The sequence below is a fragment of the Syzygium oleosum genome, unplaced genomic scaffold, assembly GCF_021117445.2.
Source record: "Syzygium oleosum isolate NSW1041296 unplaced genomic scaffold, Sole_v2.1 Sole_v2.10, whole genome shotgun sequence".
NCBI classification, from domain to species: Eukaryota; Viridiplantae; Streptophyta; class Magnoliopsida; order Myrtales; family Myrtaceae; genus Syzygium; species Syzygium oleosum.
The window spans coordinates 10,855,018-10,877,047 of NW_026607494.1; the positions used below are offsets into that span (position 1 = coordinate 10,855,018).

A 22,030-nucleotide genomic window follows, 5' to 3' on the forward strand; every position below is an offset into this window, starting at 1 on the left:
TGATCTTTGGATACTTTGGATACCTCGAAAACCAGAAAGTTCAGCTGCCATGTCTTTTTTTTTTTTTTTTTTGTCAGACAGCTGTGATGTCGATATCTCCCAGAAAAGAACACAAAGCTCTTGATTGATTGAAAGCACGCATTTCCAGATGTGACTCAATTCATTACCTCCATTATATGCACAGGAGAAATGATTGGCCATTAGCACCGCCCCTTAACTTTCAATTTCCCAAGGAAACCGGTTAAATTGTTTAGCCGGTTTCCTTCGAAAATTCGGAAGGAAAATTTTCCTTAATGGGATGACAGTGAGAGTCCTTATATGATAAAAATAAAAGAGATAAATATACTATAAGTCCTAAAACTTATTTTAAAAGTGCATTTACGTCTTAAATTTGTAAAAAGTACAATCGAGCCCTAAAACTTGTCAAATTGATATAATCGAGTCATAAACTTAACACTGTTAAATTTACTAACGGAAAATTTCCCTTAATGGGATGACTGTGAAAGTCCTTATGTGATAAAAATAAAATAAGGAAAGTGATTAAGGCGAAGAAAACCCATAAAGTACATACAGTGATACAAATTTCATGATTCGAAATTATTCACACAATCACTAATTGAGTGACTATTATCAAGAGTTCAAGTTGAGCAACCTTGGCCTTGAGCTTCATGACTTGAAAATATCTATAGGATATGATCGCTGTGAGCTTCTTAACTCGAGCCCATGGCTGTTGCGAGCTCAAATTAAGCGGCCATGTCTACGAGCTCGAGTGGCTATGGAATCCACAAACTTGAGTTTGAACTTGGGCAATGGTAGCTGCGATGAAACCCCTTTTTATCTTTTAATTTTGTTTTCATTTATGTTGTTTAATGTGGTGCCTATTTCACATCATATAATATTTTTGAGCAAATTATAACACAATATGTATATCCTGACGTTCGTGTCAACAATTTTGCTATACATGTCAACAAAAATCGAGCAACAAGAGAAAAAGTAAAACTTTGAAAAAAATCGAAAGTCCAATGTACCTATATTATGTGAACATTGAGTATTTAATATTCTTCGTTTATGAATTTTTAAATATCATTTATTTTATTTCGGAACAATATTCCAATGTCTAGGATGGATTGTGCCGTCAGACAAGCACAATCCACATTCACACCAATTTGTGTACGGGAGTGGGTCTATATAGCGGCTTCCTTCCCTAGTGGAAAAACTGCCCTTCACCAGTCGGACGAGATGGTGCAGATCAAGATCCTCCACGGTTACGATATCTCGCCGCCGGCGAACTCAGTCCCGGCGACCTCTCTCCCCCTCACCTTCTTGGATATCCCGTGGCTTCTCTGCTGCCCCATGCAACGCCTCTTCTTCTACGACTTCCCTCAGTCCGCTCCCTCCTTCGCTCAGACCACCCTCCCGCTCCTCATCCGCTCTCTCTCCCTCTGTCTCCGCCGCTTCTTCCCCTTTGCCGCCAACCTCGTCCTCCCCATAGCGCCGCCCCAGAAGCCCTACATCCTCTACTCCGACGGCGACTCCCTCTACTTGACCATCGCCGAGTCCGCCGCCGACTTCTCCGAGCTCATCAGCGACGAGGCACACGACGCGACGCTGATACACCCTCTGGTGCCTCAGCTCCCGCCGCTGTGCGAATCCGACGGAGCACGTGTGGGGCCTGTTATGGCGATTCAGGTCAGTCGGTGATGGTCTGGATCTCATGTGATCGTGTTCGTATTTACTTGTTTTTAGTTCTCATTAGTTGGTATTAGTATCAATATCATGTGAGCGGATCAAGGTTTTCTTTTTGGAAGGTCTGTTTGGAATATTTATGAATTCAGTATCATAATTCTATGCTATAGCTTGAGCTTATCCAGCAACAACATATGTTTTCTTATTGCAACACAAAGTTAATGCAACTGGGTATCAGAAAACAAAGATACAATGCAAGCGTGAAAATTATATCATGCAGACATAAATAGAAGGTAGATATAAGATTTAAGAGTAATTTGAGTTTATATAACATGTACAAAGATAAAAAGAAAATGAAAGAGGAGTAATTATATGAGGGGAGTTTAAGGTTTAAAGTAGGATCTCATCTTTTAGATTTAATACATATCACGAGAAGTATAGCTTAAGCATCATGTTGATGTGTGCAAACTAATATTAAAACGTAGTGTCAAATTTGAGATTTTCGATTGAAATGATACTTAGAGATGACTCTGCAATATTGTTTCGAGTTTGAAGCAATCAAATGAGGTACTTCGTTTGGCTAAAAAAGAAATGAAAATGTAAAATGATAAGTCAAGAACGAGTTATATGTTTACGAGGATTAGCGTACGTCTTCATAGCATTCGTAATTTTTAATAAATTATCTTTCTTGATTATGAGCAATCAATGTGCATGGGTGATAACAAACATCTAACTCAAATTACCAGTTTAAACTCGAAACTTATCGTGGATTTTGCTGAAAAATGATTTAGGTGACTCTGTTCCCAGACAAGGGCATTTGCATTGGGGTCCAATTCCTCCACGTGGTGGCAGATGGGAAGTCCTTCACTCACTTCATGAAATCGTGGGCGTCTATCCACCGGTCCGGAGGGGACCCCACTTGCGTTGACCCGGACGACTTGAGTCCTTTCCACGACCGAGGAGTGATCAAAGACCCGAATGGGCTCGAACCCATATTGTTGAAAGACTGGTGGAGTTTAGTGGGCCCGAGCCCGAGCCCAAGCCCAAACCCAAGCGAAGCTCTTCTCGCTGTTGCGGACAAGGTGAGAGCAACGTTTGTCCTTCGAAAAGCTCACATCGACGGACTAAAAGCACAGATCTTGAGCCAACTCAAGAACGACGAACTCGACTCGGAGTCGGATTCAATCCACTTGTCGACGTTCGTGGCGACGTGTGCATTCATATGGGTGTGCATCACCAAATCAAAAGGCGAAGAACACGAGCGTCAGGACCAACCGTCATCAAAGACCGATGACGACAAACTTTGTTACTTCGTCTTTGTCGCAGATTGTAGGGACCGGCTCGAATACTCGATACCCTCGACATACTTTGGGAACTGTCTGGACATATGTTTTCTCTCGGAGAAGAGAAATACGCTCCTGGGCAAAAGTGGAGTTCTGCATGCCGCAAGGGCTATAGGGAGGAGAGTCAAGGAAATAGGGACAAGGGGAGCATTGAGAGGGGCGAAGGAATGGATAAAGGACTTTAAAACAGCTGACGATGGGGACTTAGTGGCAGTGGCCGGGTCGCCGAGACAAAAGGTGTACGACACGGACTTCGGGTGGGGAAGGCTGAGGAAGAGCCGCATGGTGCACATCGATGTATCGAGGGCGATCTCTCTCGTGGAGAGTAGGGATGCAGATGGTGGTATGGAGATCGGGTTGGCATTGACTAGGGTTGGTATGAAGAAGTTCATTTCTTTATTTGAAAAGGGATTGAAATCATTTAGACCACTTTAAAATACATCGGTCCATCTAATGCCATGTCAATTTCAATTTGGTCCTTATATATGGCTTGTTACAACATTGGTCTTTCTACCTTAGTTTATTGACAAATGTACGGACTTACTATCAATTTTTTAGCGCAAAATTTGTGAGAATCTCTAGAATTCATCATCAGGCCAAACGATATAAAGGAAAATGATACAAATGGTAATTTTGGTCCAATGTGCGACATCGTATCTGAACTTTAAGCGCGTTCAATGTGATCTCTGAACTTTTAATTTGTTAATTGTGGTCTCTGAGCTTTTAAATATTTTCATATATTCTAGGGATCATATTGAACATTTACCAATAGTTCAGGGATTACAATATACAAATTAAATATTCAGCGATGACATTGCATATTGGATTAAAGTTCAGAGGCCATTTGTGCTATTATCCATAAAGTAAATATTTGATCGAGACTTGCACAACCTTTGCTGACTTAGAGTGAAATATGAGTAAGGATGTTGGCCCCAGTTCCTCAAATTAGAAGTATGCATCGAATATTAATTCCTCAAAACAAGACAAAAGAAAGATAAGCATAAACTCCTACGAAGAACTTATAGAATTATAAATCACACAAAAATCTTTCCAACTTGCTATAATCGTTTTATAACGGGAAAATGATGCCAAAAGTACCACAACGTTCATGCAACATTCACTTCGGTACTAAAATTTTTCGATTGATCATTTGTGTGCAATATCGATGGACAAAACATCATTTAAGTGTTTCTGGTGACAAATTCCTACTATTCATCCTATGTAATTTTTTTTAATGAAATCTTTGTTCAAAAAAGAATTTAAACCATTCAAAATGGTCTCAATGGGTAGTGAAACTTCCAAATTATCCATAATATGCACTGAACCGGCGAATACAGTAGAATGGATAAAGAATACGAAGAGACCAGCACCTTGGAGGATAGATATGGTGAAAATAAGGTTAAAAAAAAAAGGGAAACTCAGCACGACGAAAAACGTTGGAAAAGTCTGTAGTCTTCAAGAACTAGTAAAAAATCAATCAAATTGGACGGAAACACAAGAGATGGTTTGGTCTGATGTCCTGAATCAAGTTCTGTTTGCTCGATTGAACCGGTCGGTCTGCAGAGGAAGAACCAGCTAACTGTGCAAGTTAACTGACTCGGCTGACGTGGCGAGGACATGTCATATTGACGTGACCATCGACGTGGCACAAGACACGCTGTTGACGTGGCGGGAGTAACGCCAGCATGCGTACAAGAGTTGTTGCCGTGTGGATCCCAAGGGCAATAGCGCATGGTGGCGGGTGTGGGCATGTGCAACGGCGGATTGCAACAAAATTTCATGATCCGGCTCTTCTAAGAGCGGCAAATCCGATGTTTGCGTCGGTTTTTTTTAAATAAGCAGCAAAAGGTGTTGGAACAGCACTCAAATCCGATGTTGGATTGGAAGGAGGCTATCAGGCCTTTTTGCCGTTCCCCCATTTTTTCACCGCTCAGGATATGTTTTACAAGCCATGAATCCACACTGCACAAGAAAGCTTTAAGATTTTTGTAAGTTTCGACAATATGTAGAGAAGGTACGGAGAAAAATATCAATTATGGTGGTTTAGCATGAAAGAATCCGTTTCTTAGATTATAGAACTTTCTGTCTAGATTGAGCCCGTCAACGTAGACTTGTGACACCATGGTTGCACCTTTTCTTCATCTACTTTGGGCCCTATCTTATCCAAGTCTCGCCTCACTATTGCTTCCCATTAGCTAACTCAAAGCTAAGCCGTCACTTTTCCCTGCGTGCTAAGAAAACAGCATAGCAAGCTCGCAGAGGAAAAAACTCACGGGAAAGAGAGATTTTGAGACAGAGGCTTTTGTTTTGGAGCATGATTTGATTACATTTGTTTGGCGTTTTGTATCAGCAAACCGATTTACCTTTTAGCTTCGCAATCTGGCGGTGTCGTGCTTTTTCTCGAGACCAATTCGTCTCACCCTCCTTCCCGTCATCTTTAAATATTTTGGATTGACTTGAAAACCAGAAAGTCCAGCTCTGATGTCGAGACCTCCCAGAAAAGGACACGAGCTCTTGATTGATTGAAACCACTGCGTATTTCAGATCTAACTCAGTATACTACCTCCATTGAATGCGCACAAACCTATGTGCGGGAGTGGATCTACATCATCGCTTTTAAACTGGGACAAAAACTCCCCTTCACTGTCGGACGAGATGGTGAATATCAAGATCCTCCACCGCTACGATATCTCACCGCCGGCGAACTCGGTCCAGGCAACATGCTCTCCCTCTCACCTTCCTCGACATCCCGTGGCTTCTCTGCTGCCCTATGCAACGCCTCTTCTTCTACTACTTCCCCCAGTCCCCTCCCTCTTTCGCTCAGACCACCCTCCCGCTCCTTGTCCACTCTCTCTCCCTCTGTCTCCGCCGCTTCTTCCCCTTCGCCGCCAACCTCGTCCTCCCCCTGGCGCCACCCCAGAAGCCCTACATCCTCTACTCCGATGGCGACTCCCTCTCCTTCACCGTCGCCGAGTCCCCCACCGACTTCGCCAAGCTTGTCAACGGCGAGGCTTGCGACACCACGCTGATACACCCTCTGGTGCCTCAACTCCCGCCGCCGCGTGCATCCGATGGAGCACGTGCGGGGCCCCTTATGGCAATTCAGGTCAGTTGTCGATAATCTGACTCTCACGTAATCGTGTTCGTATTTACTTGTTCTTAATTTTTATTATTTGGTATTAGTATTAATATCATTTGAGCTCATCAAATATTTTTTTTATTTGAAGTTGTGTGTGGACTATTTGTTAATTCAGTATAATAATGCTATGATATAACTTGAGCTCATTAGGCAACAACATATGTTTCCTTATTGCAACACAAAGTTAATGCAATTGGGAGTTAGAAAACAAAATACAATACAAGCGAGAAAGTTATATCATACAGACATAAATATAAGGGAAAAAACCACAAAAAACCCCAAACTTTGTCATCTGTGACACATTTACCCCGAATTTTTTTTTGTGACACCAAAAATCCCGAACTTTGCTTTTTGTGACACATTTACCCCAATGTATTTAGTTCATGGGCATTTTCGTCTATTTTGCTTTTTCTTTTTTTTCCTTTCCAGCGAGGGGGGGCCTCGCCGGATCCGGCGAGGGCTGCCCATCGCCGGATCGGCGAGGGGGCCCTCGCCGGCGTCGAGCGAGGCGGCCCTCGCCGAGATCCGGCGAGGCGGCCCTCGCCGGCGTCGGCGAGGTTCGCCCTCGCACGGGCGAGCGAGGCGGCCCTCGCCCGACTCAGCGAGGTCGACCCTCGCCGGCGTCGGGCGAGGTCAACCTCGCTGAGTCGGGCGAGGGCCGCCCTCGCTCGCCCGGCGAGGCGACCCTCGGCGGCGTCGGGCAAGGTCCGCCCTCGCCCGGGTGAGCGAGGTGGCCCTCGCCCGATCCGGCGAGGTCGATCCTCGCCGGCGTCGGGCGAGGGTCGCCCTCGCACTGGGCGAGCGAGGCGGCCCTCGTCCGACGCAGCCGGCGGCGGCCCTCGCCAAATCGGGCGAGGGCGACCCTCGCCGGCGTCGAGCGAGGTCGCCCTCGCCCGATCTCGGCGAGGGCCGCCCTCGCTCGGACGCCGGAGAGGGTCGACCTCGCCGAGATCGGGCGAGGGCCGCCTCGCTCGCCCGAGCGAGGGCGGACCTCGCCCGACGCCGGCGAGGGTCGCCTCGCCCGGGCGAGCGAGGGCAGCCCTCGCCCGACTCAGCGAGTCGACCGCCACTGAGGGCCCTCCGCCGGAAAGGAAAAAAAGAAAAAAAAAGAAAAAGCAAAAAAGACGAAAATGCCCATGAACTAAATACATTGGGGTAAATGTGTCACAAAAAGCAAAGTTCGGGGTTTTTGGTGTCACAAAAAAAAGTTCGGGGTAAATGTGTCACAGATGGCAAAGTTTGGGGTTTTTTGTGGTTTTTTCCCTAAATATAAGGCAGATATTGGATTTAAGAGTAATTTGAGTCTATATAACATGTACAAAGATAAAAAAGAAAATGAAAGAGGAGTAATTATATGAAGAGAGTCCAAGGTTTAAAGCAGGATCTCATTGTTTACATTTTATAGATATCACGAGAAGTATTGATTAAGCATCATGTTGATGTGCGCAGACTAACATTAAAACGCAGCATCATATTTGCGATTTTCGATTGAAATGATACTTAGAGATGAATCTGCAATATTGTCTTAAGTTTGAAGCAATCAAATGAGGTACTTTGTTTGGCTAAAAAAGAAATGAAACTGTGACATTAGAACTTGAGAACGAGTGATGTGTTTACGAGAAATGCTGTAGATTATGATAAAGATTTCATTAATAAATGTCTCTAGGAACTCATGATTTCAAATACATTATCTTCCTCGATTATGTGTAACCGATATGCGAGGGTGATAAACAAACATCTAACTCAAAATACTAGTTGTATAAATAAAAATTAAACTAGAAACTTATCGACGATTTTGTTGGATAATGATTTAGGTGACTCTGTTCCCAAACAAGGGCATTTGCATTGGTGGGCAATTCCTCCACGCGGTGGCAGATGGGAGGTTCTTCAATCACTTCATGCAATCGTGGTCGTCCATTCACAGGTCCGAAGGGTACCCCACTTGCGTTGACCCGGACGACTTGAGTCCTTTCCACGACCGAGGAGTGATCAAAGACCCGAATGGGCACGAGTCCATATTGTTGAAAGACTGGTGGAGCTATGTGAGCCCGAGCCCGAGCCCGAGCCCAAGCCCAAGCCCAAGCCCAAGCCCAAGCCCGAGCAGAGCTCTTCTTGCCGTTGCGGACATGGTGAGAGCAACGTTTGTCCTTCGAAAAGCTCACATCGACGGGCTAAAAGCGCAGATCTTGAGTCAACTCAAGAATGACAACCTCGACTCGGAGTCGGATTCAATCCACTTGTCGGCGTTCGTGGCGACGTGTGCATTCGTGTGGGTGTGCATCACCAAATCGAAAGGCGAAGAAAATGAGCGTCAGAACCAACCGTCATCAAAGACCAATGACGACAAACTTTGTTACTTCATCTTTGTCGCAGATTGTAGGGACCGGCTTGAATACTCGATACCATTGACATACTTTGGAAACTATCTGGACATATGTTTTCTCTCGGAAAAAAGAAATACGCTCTTGGGCAAAAGTGGAATTTCGCATGCCGCAAGAGCTACAGGGAGGAGAGTCAAGGAAATAGCGACAAGGGAGCAGTGAGAGGGGCGGAGGAATGGATAAGGGACTACAAAATAGCTAATCATGTGGATATAGTGACGGTGGCCGGGTCGTCGAGGTAGAAGGCGTATGACACAGACTTCGGGTGAGGGAGGCTGAGGAAAAGCCGCATGGTGCACATCGATGTATCGAGGGCGATCTCTCTCTCGAAGAGCAGGGATGGGGATGGTGGTACGGAGGTCGGGTTGGCATTGACCAAGGTTGGCATGGAGAACTTCATTTCTTTATTTGAAAATGGATTGACATCATTTATGCCACTTTAAAATACATCGGTCCATGTAATGCCATGTCAATTTCAATTTGGTCCTTATATATGCCGTGTTACAACATTGGTCTTTGTACCTTATTTTTTTGACAAATGTAAGGACTTCCTATCAATTTTTGAGCACAAAATTTGCAAGAATCTCTCGAATTCATCATCGGACCAAAATGATATAAAGGAAAATGACACAAACGGTAACTTAGTTCAAATGTGTAACATCATCTCTGAAGTTTAAGCATATTCAATGTGATATCTGAACTTTTAATTTTTTTTATTGTGGTCTTTAAACTTTTAAACATTTTCATATAGTCTTGTAAAATGGGCTTTGGGGCTGTAAAGATTCCTGGGCAAATGTTGAATTGTTTGGAAACTATTTTTGGGAGCTCATTTGAAAAATGCTAGCATTTCCAAAGTCCTACAAAGTCCCTTAGTTCAACTTAGGATGCATTTGATTCGGCTTTTGGGGAAAATCTTTGAGGAAATGTAAAGGACTTTAGGTGAAAGGGTTATTTCAAAATGCAAATAATATTTGATAAAGTGTTATTTAAAAATATATTGGAAAGTAACTTTGACTTAAATGTCGTTTGGAAAAAACTATAGTAGTAAAAGACTTTTGTTTTTTTTATATATATATGGAAAAAAAATCTCAAGACTTGGCAGGCAGGGCTGGCCAACAGCTAGCAGCTTGAGCCCTTCGGTCGGCCTCCAAAGACGTCACGTATGGCTAGGGGATTTATGGAATTATGAAAGTTTAGCAAGGGCAAAGTTGGAAGAAATAAATATATTAGCATTCCGGAAATGTTGAAAGTCCAAAACTTCTTCAGACCTACCTTGAGCTAAAGGCCTTTAAAGGGCTTTAAAAATGTAACTAAATCTCCCCAAAACTCTTCAAAAAAAATTTCAAACGATACTTACATTTGCCCAAGGGTCTTTAAAACTCTAAAGGTGTTTGGTAAAGTATTGCTAAATGCACCTTCAGCCCAAGGCACGATTGCCTTGGACTTTCAGCATTTTCAAAAAGCCATCTCTTGGGATTAATGATTTTTTTTCTTCCCATCTTGCCCTTAATAAATTATCTCAATTCAGTTCTATCCTCATGATAGACACCAATCTCTCTCTTCTCCCACTCTCTCCTCCACCGCACAGCTGCTCGACCTCGCCATCTTTGGTGAGCCAAATTTGACCGCCGGCAAGCTAGATTTGACATTGGCTGCCCTTGCCTAAGGTCTCACAACCTCGGCAATGCGTCACCAGGGTTACGCAACCCCAGGACTACCAAATTTGGCTCGCCGGTGTCATGCCATCGCAAGTAGATTTTCTTTTTATTTACTTAAAAATATAAGTAAAGTCCTTAATGAGTCTTTTTTTTCCAAACAACATTTAAATCAAAGTTGAGTCCGCACTTTTCAATTACACTTTACCCTCCTTACTCTGTCGCTCTCTCTCTGTCTCTACCTTTCTTCGTCTCTTCAGCTTTTGGAAGGGAGGGATTTGACCTAGATCTCTCCCTCCCTTCGTAGTTGTTTTTCCTTATATTTCCTTATATTCCTTTTCTTACTCTCCCGATCTAGTTTTAGATCTAGGAGCTTTGTTCTCACAATCTTAAATTTAGGGGCTTTTCTCTCCGATCTAATTCTAGATTTTGGAGTTTTAATTAATAAGTTTTCCACCTCCAGTTTCAATTGTGTTCACAGTAGCTTTGGTGTCATATATGTGCTCGTTCAACGTGTTTTAGTTACAAGCTTTTGCACATCGCACTGGCTACAAAGCTCGCTCTCATAGGTATCAAATCTGAGTTTTTTAAACATTTTTATGTTGTCTCCGTAAGGTGATGGTGGTGGAGACACCGAACCTAGGCGCACACCGCCGAAAGGCAAAATCGTAACTACAGATGGAGATCTCGACGTGTGCTTATCACTAATGATGCTGTGAGATTTGATGATCGATCGCCGATCCTTTGGCTTAGATGTAGTCACAAATTTGTTCTTGAAGGATAAGCGTGTGATTAGCTTTGCCACCCATGCTTTGATGATATACCTTGAGTTATGATTTTTGGTTTGTTTTGGAGCTTGTGGGCTTGCTTTGTCATTGTAACTTTTGAGATTTCCTATCATGTATCATTTTGGTAATGAATAGAAATTTGTTTTAACCAAAATAAAAATTACACTATACCAAATACCATTTGCATTACAAAAAAACCTTTAACCTAAAGTCATTGCATTTCCCCAAAGACTTTCCATATCCTCAATTACCTATTCACCTTCATCTTGAACAAATCGTCACAATTGTAAGTCGCTTATCCCAGCTCTCCATTGTAAATTTCAACAACTAATTCGGCCCCAAATCCTCAGTTGTGGGGTTACGTTTTGAAGAAGACAATAAACGTGTTCCTAATTTGCTAATTTGAGGAAAATTATGCATTAGACGACATTGTTTAGGTCTAATCATGCTGATTTCAAATCATGTTTTTCGATTATAGTTATGAAGATATAGTTATACCTAGATCAGCAGTAGTTTATACTAAATGTACTTCTGTTATATGGTTCGACGTGGGGTTACCAGAGTGTATACTTTATCGTTACGACACTTGGTATGTTAACATTGAGGGCAAGTTAGTCAGACCGCTTAGAGGCTTTGATGGTCCTCCAAGTTTTGGCGATGATGGCTCGTCGTCGGGTGAAGTTGTCGACCCTTGGTTGATGGTTTGACAGAGTACATGCAGGCTTTTGGGCGTAGAAGTATAATGTTGAAGTTAGGTGACCTTGACTCTTCCCAGGAATTATGTATTTTATTTTTTGGCTGAATGTTGTTTCATAAAACTGGTGATAATGTATATAAAAAGATGCATATGTATGATATTGAACTAGTATGGGATTTTGTGAGTGCTTAATATGCTTCAATGCTTTAATAATTATAAGTAAAAATTGGAAAAGACACATATCACGCGTGACGTTCTGAGGCGTCACAGCTTATTTGGTATCAGAGCAGGTTTACAAATGGAGTGATAAGGTGTGCTTAGTGGTTGGAGTAGTAGAGTAGATTACGCAAGTATAAAATGCTAAATGCATGTGCTTGGTTGATTGCTTGATTGCTTGTGTGGTACAAGTAACATTTGTTACTAATTAGTTAGCTACTAAGTTATATAATATTGTAGGCCTTGTAAGACAAGATGAGCTCAGGTGATAATTTGGGACAAGATCCTCGGATGGAAAACATTCTTCTGGCACTCGCAAATGTCGGAACTTTGATGGAAAGACAAGCACAACAACAAGCTGCCTCTAGTTCGGGGAAAGGCGGCCATTTGCATGGCTTGGTCGAGCAATTCTTGAAACTAAAACCACTAAGATTTGCTGGAATAGGAAATCTTGAAGAGGCTGAATCGTGGGTTGATGGGATGGAGAAGATATTCGCATTACTAAATTGCAATGATATTGACAAAGTGGCCCTAGTTGAGTACCAACTCTAAGGAAATGCCAGGCACTGGTGGAGGACGTATAAAGAAACGGTATTCCCAACTGGTGCTACTATGACTTGGAGTAACTTTGTCAAGGCATTTTTCGGGAAGTATTTCTCGGATTGTGCTCAAGATAAAAAAAAATGATGGAATTCGTATAGTTGAAGCAGAATGATATGACGGTGGACCAGTACGAAGCAAAGTTTACAGAGTTGTAAAGGTTTTCCCCCAGGTTGGTTAAAGATGGGGAGGACAAAACTAAGACATTTCGGAATGGTTTGAGGCCGGACATCAGGAGCAAGCTAGTGCCGTTGAATCTCAAGAATTATAATGACCTTTATGGGCATGCTCAACGCGTAGAGAAAGATTTGGCAGAGTTAGCAGCGACAACAACTTTCCAAGCACGGCCTAACCATCAAGCCTTTCGAGCTAACTTTCGTCATGACAAGAGGCCCATGCAAGTTGGAAAGTGGTCGTTTGTTCCGAATAAAAGAAATAATGTTAGAGGATAGTTTGGGTCCACACAGAATAATCCACAGACTGTGTAACATCCTCAATTTCAATTCCTGAGAAATGGCTATGGTTTAAGTTTGGTAGTTTTTCAATTGGAACCAATTTTTTTCTCTTGTTCTGGAAAACCCAATTTCGGATCCTTTGTACCCCTTCGTCTTGTTATTTTTGTGGAGACTTGTGTGATATAAATTTCCAAACACTTCCTTCTTGAAAATTTCTCCAAACATCTTGAAGTTTTACATACTTTAATTTCAGAATTTTTGAACTTGATATGAGTAGTACGACAGCCTCATTTCCGGATCATGTAAAACTGCCCAGAAGGGGTATTTTGGTGATGTTCACCCTTTCTTTATTTTCTACAAGCTTTTCTGGGACAATTTTGGAAAAGTTTCCTTCACAAAAGTTGTTGAGAACTTCTTTTTCTATAACGTTTATAAATTTGGGAATTTTTCGAGATGATTTGGATTCTAGACAGAGCTTACTTTTAGAAACAAGAATTCTGTTCCTGTGAATTGTTTTTAGTCTGTCTTTGAGCTACTAAAAATGGTGTTTACAGAAAGATTCCGATTTTGTATTCTCATGAGAAATGTTTGTTAAGGCCTTGTTTATGACATATTCAAATTTGAGAATTTTCGAAGTCCATTTACTATGTTTTCAAGTTCGATTTCGTGAACAGTGCAAAACTATCCGGTTTTGTCAGATTTCAAAGATTTATCAATTTCTATATGAGAACGTTGGAATTTTGACTTGATGTCTTCTGGTGATTTAAAGTACACGTTCTAAGCTTTCAAATGAGACATGTTATGTTTTGATTAGAGGTCGACCCAGGGGGAAACCGAGAGAGAGAAAAGAGAGAAGCAAGCTTGGAATTGGATGATTCTAGAGAAATCAAAACTTGAAGCTCAAGTTTGGAAATGAATGGCCAAGTTTGAAAATGAATGGCCAAGAATGAAGCTTGTTCAAGAAGCCTAAATAATGACCTTAGACTTTGGAGGCCTCTTCATCATGACATGCCATTAATGAAGATAAGCTGAGTTGTCCCTTGCATTTAATGCCTTGGGCACTAATTATTGCTAGAACCAAGAGGAGAGTCGGCCAAGGAAAATGGTAGCCGAGAGAGAGAGAAAGAAGCCGAGAGAGAGAGAGAGAGAGGGCCAATAATGGCATGGATAAGCTTGACCCTTCATCATTATCTTTTGGCCTTAGTCATTAAGAGCATTTAATGCATGCCATCATAACATTTGACTTAAAGGCCCTCCATTATTGGTTTAGTTCTAGGGTTTTCTAGGAGGGTCCATGCCTTCTATAAATAGCATGACACCCCCCTCTCCTTTCTCACGCCAACTTCTCCATCACCTTCCTCTCCTTTTTATTTCTTGTTTTTCTCACGTTTTGGCTCGAGAAGTCTACGCCCAAAAAGTCCCGAACCGGTTCGTGTTTCTACTCGTTTCCACCCAAGAACCCACGGTTTGGCCTTTGTATGCCTAGTATCGGTCGGCCACGCAAAGAGAAAGCAAGAAAAAGCCCGAAAATCACACCCAAGTCGTGGCCGAGGCCCCGTTTCTCCTGAAATCAAGCTTGTTCCGTGCTCAAGCCAAGCCACCAGCCACTTCTTCTTCTAGTTCTTGTTTTATTCCGTTGAGTAAGTAAACTTCCTAATATCGGGAAAGGAAGTTGTGATACGTTGTGACACGGATTGCTTAGACCGTTTCTCGGTCATTTGGTTGGTTGTAGTTGGTTCATTTCCCGATTTAATCATGTTTCGTGTTTGACGTTTGTTTTGGAGATAGAACCAAGACTTGAATGGCAAGGTGCACATGTTATAGCCATGCTTGATGTTCTCTTGTATGAACTTTGCTATTGATCTGCCATCAATGTGGGTGCGGTAAGGGCCGACTTGTGCTAACGGCGATCCCTTCGTCCTCTTTTGATATTAGTAGGTTTACTTGCTAAGTCTCCCCGACTCATCCCCAGTTGTTTCCTTTTCAGGTCCAAAGAATGGCATCTCCCCTGACCCGGTTCGGCGACCCCATGGAAATGAGAACCGAAGTGCTCACCATGATAGATGCCTGAGAAGGCCGAGCCTACCGCCGGATCACGACGTATGTGATGGTCGATGAAGGCCTAACGGACTTGGTGCCTCACCCGTACGTAGCATGGCATGGTTACACTGACGGAGAATAGGTTGGACCCCTACATGTGTCAATGGACCTTTTGGCAGTGTACGCAGGCCGGCTCCGGGACATGCCACGGGTGGGGTGTAGATCAGCCATGTAGACGGGAAGCAGGGAGGAGATATGGATGGAGTTAGAAGCGAAAAGACGAAATAGAGAGGATAGGATCACCCAAGCTGAGTTTTGCTATTCATAGTGCGTGTGAAATATGTGTTGTTTGCCATGGCTCGAAGGGCTTGTTACATGTTTATATGCACTGTAAATATAAGGTTTGCTCATGATGCTGCTTGTCTAAATTCCGCAGTTGTCCTGAATGTGATTGTCCCAAAATTATGCTTTCGCTTGTGTGTAAAGAAAGATAACAATGAATGGGACATCACGTTAAATGACCCTGAGGTGGGGGCGTTACAGACTGGGAGGATGCAACATCAAAACATTGTCTACCCATTTTGCGGGAAGCAACATGGGAGTACACCATGCCTGGCTCAGAAAGGAGTTTGTTTTGGATGTGGACAACAAGGCCACATGATAAAGGATTGCCCTTTAGTGATGCAGCAACAACGTGGCATGCCTATACCACAGTTGCCATAGAACAAAGCCCCGCAGTTGGGAAATTTCCAGAGACTACCAGCTCAAGGTCGGGTTTATGCAGTCACACAAGAAGAGGTTGGGGCTACCAAGACGGTTATATCAAGTATCATTTCTGTGTGCGACAATAATGTTTATGCATTGTTTGATACTGGTGCGACGCATTCATTCATATCTACACAATTCGTACAATTGATTGGAATCAAACTTAGGCCACTTGAAATATCCCTTAGTATCTCTATGCCGCTAAGAGATGTAATATTGTCCATGCTGATATGTAAGGGTTATAAAATCACCATAGGTGGACAAGATCATTTGGTGAATTTGATTGTGTTGACCATGTATGACGTTGATGTTATGTTGGGAATGGATTGGCTTCGTAAGCAACGAGCCAATGCGAATTGTTATAAGAAAATATTCTAGTTCAATCCACCTCATCGTCCTAGTTTTGAATTCTTCGAAAATGGACCAAATCCTTCAATGTCACTAATTTCTGCACTTGAGGCACATTGTCTTCTGAGCATGGGATGTGAAGGGTATCTACCATTTGTGACGGATCACACTAAGGAAGGAACAAAGCTTGAAGAAATCCCTGTACTTCGAAAATATCCCAATGTCTTTCCAGAGGAATTACCAGGGTTACCGCTGGAGTGTGAAGTTGAATTTGTTCTTGAGCTCGCTCTCGGAATGGAACCTATTTCCAAAGCTCCCTATCGGATGGCTTTAACCAAGCTAAAGGAGTTAAAATGAGTTAAAGGTGCAATTACGGGAACAACTTGACAAAGGTTTTATTCAACCCAGTGCATCACCTTGGGGTGCACCGGTGTTGTTTGTTAAGAAGAAAGATGAGTCGATGCGCCTTTATATTGATTATCGGCAATTAAATCAAGTTACGATTAAGAATAAGTACCCGTTGCCTAGGACCAATGATTTATTTGATCAGTTTCGAGGGGCGTCGGTATTTTTCAAGATTGATTTAAGATCAGGGTATCATCAATTGCGGATAAAAAAGGAGGACATTCCTAAAACAGCTTTTCGAACTCGATACAGCCACTACGAGTTCTTAGTCATGCCTTTTGGTTTGACTAATGCACCAGCAACATTCATGGATATGATGAATAGGATCTTTAAGTCGTTTTTGGATCATTTTGTGATAGTGTTCATTGATGATATTTTGGTATATTCAAAAGGCCCTGATGATCATGAACAGCATTTGAGACTCGTACTTAAAACACTTCGAGAGCCCAAATTATATCTTAAATTTATCAAGTGCGAGTTATGGTTGGTTCGAGTGGTATTTTTAGGCCATGTAGTTTCAGGCGAACGAATATCTGTTGACCCTGTAAAAGTCAAGTCAGTGATAAATTGGCCAAGACCAACGACAATAATAGAAATTTGAAGTTTCTTGGGTTTAGCTGGATATTATCGAAGATTTGTAGAAGGATTTTCATGCCTTGCTGCTCCATTGACTCAATTGACTAGGAAAGATATGAAGTTTGAATGGTCCGATAAATGGAGCAAAGTTTTCAAGAACTTAAAAATAGATTGACTACAACTCCGATCTTGACGATACCATCAGGATCTGAAGGCTTTGTAATTTATAGTAACACGTCTCATAAAGGACTTGGTTGTATTTTAATGCAACATGGAAAGGTTGTTGCTTATGTGTCGAGACAGCTAAAGCCATATGAATTGAATTATCCGACTCATGATTTGGAACTTGTAGCAATTGTGTTTGCATTAAAAATATAGACGCACTACTTGTATTAAGAAAAGTTTGAAATCTACATAGACCATAAGAGCTTGAAGTACTTGTTTTTCCTCATAGAATTAAATATGAGGCAGAGGCATTGGATGGAGTTATTGAAAGACTATGATTGTGAGATTTTGTATCATCTCGGAAAGGCAAACAAAGTTACGGATACTCTCAGTCGAAAGTCGACACAAGTAGTTGTACATATGATGGTCAAAGAATGGACCTTACTTGAAGAGGCTCGAGATTCTGAGTTCATATTTGATATGAGTAGTCTTTCAAGTGTAATAGCCACTCTTAGAATTGAGCTAGAAATAATGCAAAGGATCAAGACCCAGCAACAAACAAATATTTAAATTTCAAAAAGTCTAGAGAAGCCTTAGAAGGAAAACGGCCAGACATTCAAGTGTCAGGGGATGGAGTTTTAAGATTTCATAGGCATCATTGTGTACATAATGATGTCGATTTGAGGAATGAAATTTTGTCGGAAGCTCATCGAAGTAATTATAGTGTTTATCCAGGAAGTACGAAAATGTATTAGAACCTTCGTCAACACTATTGGTGGCATGGTATGAAGGTTCATATTACCAAACATGTCTTAAGATATTTGACGTGTCAACAAGTGAAAGCTTAACATCGTAAGCCCGGTGGAATGTTGAAACCGTTGGAAATACCTTAATGGAAATGGGAGCACGTAATGATGAATTTTGTGCAAGGATTACCGAGGAAGCCAAAAAGTCATGACTCTATTTAGGTAATTGTAACGACTTGGTCCGACAAAGGCGGGGAGTGGTCGTCGAGCCCAGAGGGCCTGGATAGCTCCTAGCAGGCTTCTAGGATGGTGAACGGGGCAGGAATGAACCGAACTGTGCACAGAACAAGGGGAGAGCGATCTTAAGATATATATATATATATATATATATATATATGTGTGTGTGTGTGTGTGTGTGTGTGTGTGTGTGTGTGTGTGTGTGTGTGTGTGTGTGTGTGTGAAAACTGGAATTAACTCACGGAGGCGCCTTTTGACATAACGGCAAGCTTTACTTTGGAACTCCAAAGTTAAGCAAGCCCGGGCTAGAGCACTACCAGGATGGGTGACCTCATGGAAAAGTGCCTATCTGTACGCTAAAGGACAAAACTGTGAGGCTCGATATGGGACAGGCCAAAATGGACAATACTTCGAGTGAGTTAAATCCAAGGTGTCACAATATGGTATCAGAGCGAGACCTCCTCCAGTAGGTGTATAGTTTGGGAATGAACCATGCGAAGATGGTGGGCCTATAACGACCCGGTTCGATGAGGGCAGGAAGTGATCGCCGAGGCTAGAGGGTCTGGACAAGGAGTAGCTCCTGGCAAGCTTCTAGGATGGTGAAGGGGGCAGGAATGAATCGAAATATGCATCGAACAGGAGGAGAGCGATCCTGATGTGTGTGTGTGTGTGTGTGAAAATTGAAATTAACTCACGGAGGCGCCTTTTGTCGTAACGGAAAGCTTTGTTTTGGAACTCCAAAGTTAAGTGAGCTCGGGCTAAAGCACTATCAGGATGGGTGACCTCATGGGAAAGTGCCTACCTGTACACTAAAGGACAAAACTGTGAGGCTCGGTATGGGACGGGCCAAAGCGGACAATACCTCGAGTGACCCTGTAACGACCCGGTCCGACAAGGGAGGGGAGTGGTCACCGGGGCTAGAGGGTCTGGACAAGGAACGGTTCCTAATAGGCTAGGATGGCGAAGGAGGCTGGAATGAACCAAACTGTGCACCGAACAGGGGGAGAGCGATTGTCGAATATATATGTAAAAACTGGAATTAACTCACGGAAGCGTCTTTTGACGTAACGGCAAGCTTTGCTTTGGAACTCTAAAGTTAAGCGAGCCTAGGCCAGAGCACTACTAGGATGGGTGACCTCCTGGAAAAGTGTCTGCATGTACGCCAATGGAAAAAATTGTGAAGCTCAGTATAGGACGAGTCAAAGCGGATAATATCTCGAGTGAGTTAATCCAGAGATATCACAGTAATAATGGATCATTTGACTAAATCCACTCACTTCCTAACGGTACGAATAGACTACACATTGGAAAAGTATGTAGAACTGTATGTCCAACAAATAGTTCGCCTACATGGAATACTTGTGACTATTACATCTGATCAAGATGCAAGATTCACTCCAAATTTTTGGCGAAGTCTTCAAACTACATTGGGAACTAAACTTCAGCATAGTACTGCTTTTCACCCCCGAACGGATGAACAATCAAAAAGAACCAAACAAACATTAGAGGATATATTGCGAGCACACGTAATCGACTTTAAATGTAGCTGGGATGAGCACTTTACATTTGGTGGAGTTTGCTTACAACAACAGTTTTTAGCAAAGTATTGGTATGGCTCCTTTTGAAGCATTGTACGGGAGAGCTTGTAGAACTCCTATTTATTGGAATGAAGGCCACTGGAGTTTAATGTTGGAGATCATGTATTCCTAAAGGTATCACCGAAGAAGGGTGCATCACGATTTGGGAAGAAGGGCAAGTTGAGTCCAAGATTTAGCACAAAATTCGCGAGAATCTCTAGAATTCATCATCAGGCCAAAACGATATAAAGGAAAATGACACAAATGGTAGCTTTGGTCCAATGTGCAACGTCGTATCTGAACTTTAAGCGTGTTCAATGTGATCTCTGAACTTTAAATTTGTTCATTATGGTTCATGAACTTTTAAACATTTTCATATAGTCTAGAGACTATATTGAATATTTACCAATAGTTTAGGGATCACATTGAACAAATTAAAAGTATAGAGACGACATTGCATATTAAGCTAAAGTTTAGGGATCACATTATACAAATTAAATATTCAGCGATGACATTGCACATTGAATTAAAGTTCAGAGACCATTTGTGCTTTTATCCATAAAGTAAATATTTGATCGAGAGTTGCACATCCTTTGCTGACTTAGAGTGAAAAATGAGTAAGGATGTCGGCCCCAGTTCCTCAAATTAGTGGTATGCATCGAATATTAATTCCTCAAAACAAGGCAAAAGAAAGATAAGTATCAACTCCTACACATAACTTATAGAATTATAAATCCCACGAAAATCTTTCCAACTTGCCACAATTGTTTTCTAATGGAAAAATAAAGCCAGAAGTACCACAACTTTCATGCGACCCTCACTTTCATATCAAAATTGTTCGATTGATCATTTATGTGCAACATCAGTGGAAAAACGATTATTTAAGTGCCTCCGGCGATAAATTCCTACAATTCATCCTATGTAGATTTTTTTTAATGAAATCTTAATTCCTATGCGGCTTTCTTAACAAAAATTGAAGTCCAACCTGTATAAAGGATAAGATAACCCGGCAATTTTTACAAAAACGACACCGCTTCATTGGAGGAAATGTTGATGTGCTGCTCAATCTCCCAAGCAAGCCATAACCGCTTCCATGGCGTGGGCATAGACATGTTGCTGTAGCTGCTCTTTAAAAGAACAGACCAAGAGGACCTAATGCTTCTACAATATCTAGAACGATATAAATTAATACTGTTAACCTGTATTGGAGAGGAATTTAGTTGCGGTCATCACTTGCATGAAATTCTTTCTGACATTTTCATACATAAATTGGCCCCATTCTGAGTAGAGTAAGAAAGAACAAAAGATAAAACGTAGAAACGAGAAAAAGAAGATACTCAGCTATAGAAAGGGAAGAAATACAGTGGAGGCTCCACAATCCACAACGCGAAACGCATCCCCTAACTCCAATAGCATTTTACAATTTTTTTACTGGTTTCATCGCCATAATCACGACTAGAGCAAATATCATCACAGTCCCTCTTTCGTGCGCCATCTTCAAGGCGCACTTAGTTTGGCTTTGAGAATGGGCTTGGGACTCTAAAGATCCTTGGGCAAATATTGAATTGTTTGGCAACTATTTTTGGGAGCTCATTTGGGAAATGCTAGCATTTCCAAAGTCCTGCAAAGTCCCTTAGTCCAACTTAGGATGCGTTTGATTTGGCTTTTGGGAAAAACCTTTGAGGAAATGTAAAGGACTTTAGGTGAAATGGCTATTTCAAAATACAAATAGTGTTTGGTAAAGTGTTATTTAAAAATATATTGGAAAGCAATTTTGACTTAAATGTCGTTTGGAAAAAACTATAATTGTAAAGGACTTTTGTTTTTTATGTATGAAAAAACAACCTCATGACTTTGTAGGCAAGGCTGGCCAATTGCTGGTAGCTTGATCCCTTTGGTTGACCTCTAGAGACGTCACGTAAGGCGAGGGGCATTTATGGAATTATGAAAGTTTAGCGAGGGCAAAGTTTGAAGAAATAAAGATATTACCATTCCGAAAATGTTGAAAGCCTTACTCTTTCAGACCTGCCTTGAGCTAAAGACCTTTAGCAGATTTTAAAAATGTAACTGCATCTCTCTAAAACTCTTCAAAAAAAAATTTCAGACGGTACTTGCATTTTGCCAAAGGGCTTTGGCAAAGTGTTGCCAAACACACCCTCTTGGGATTAATGATTTTTTTTCTTCCCATCTTGCCCTCAATAAATTATCTAA

General features: G+C 41.9%; 1 protein-coding gene and 1 pseudogene across 1 annotated transcript; both read left to right on the forward strand.

Moving 5' to 3' along the window:
- Positions 1–1,149: 1,149 nt before the first annotated feature.
- On the forward strand, positions 1,150–3,528 carry LOC115679933 (coumaroyl-CoA:anthocyanidin 3-O-glucoside-6''-O-coumaroyltransferase 1-like). Its single transcript, XM_030603654.2, has 2 exons — positions 1,150–1,689; positions 2,478–3,528. The coding sequence occupies exons 1-2, from the start codon at positions 1,240–1,242 to the stop codon at positions 3,462–3,464; spliced, it is 1,437 nt and encodes a 478-aa protein (XP_030459514.1). The 5' UTR covers positions 1,150–1,239; the 3' UTR covers positions 3,465–3,528.
- A 2,019-nt stretch (positions 3,529–5,547) lies between these two features.
- Positions 5,548–9,058, forward strand: LOC115679931 (coumaroyl-CoA:anthocyanidin 3-O-glucoside-6''-O-coumaroyltransferase 1-like; annotated as a pseudogene).
- Positions 9,059–22,030: the final 12,972 nt, after the last annotated feature.

What these genes read in the sequence shown, in the direction of transcription:
- LOC115679933 (XM_030603654.2), top strand. Translation starts at nt 1,240, where the DNA reads ATGGTGCAGATCAAGATCCTCCACGGTTACGATATCTCGCCGCCGGCG. An exon ending in GGCCTGTTATGGCGATTCAG is followed by an intron (nt 1,690 to 2,477) that starts GTCAGTCGGTGA and finishes AAAATGATTTAG; the next exon opens with GTGACTCTGTTCCCAGACAA.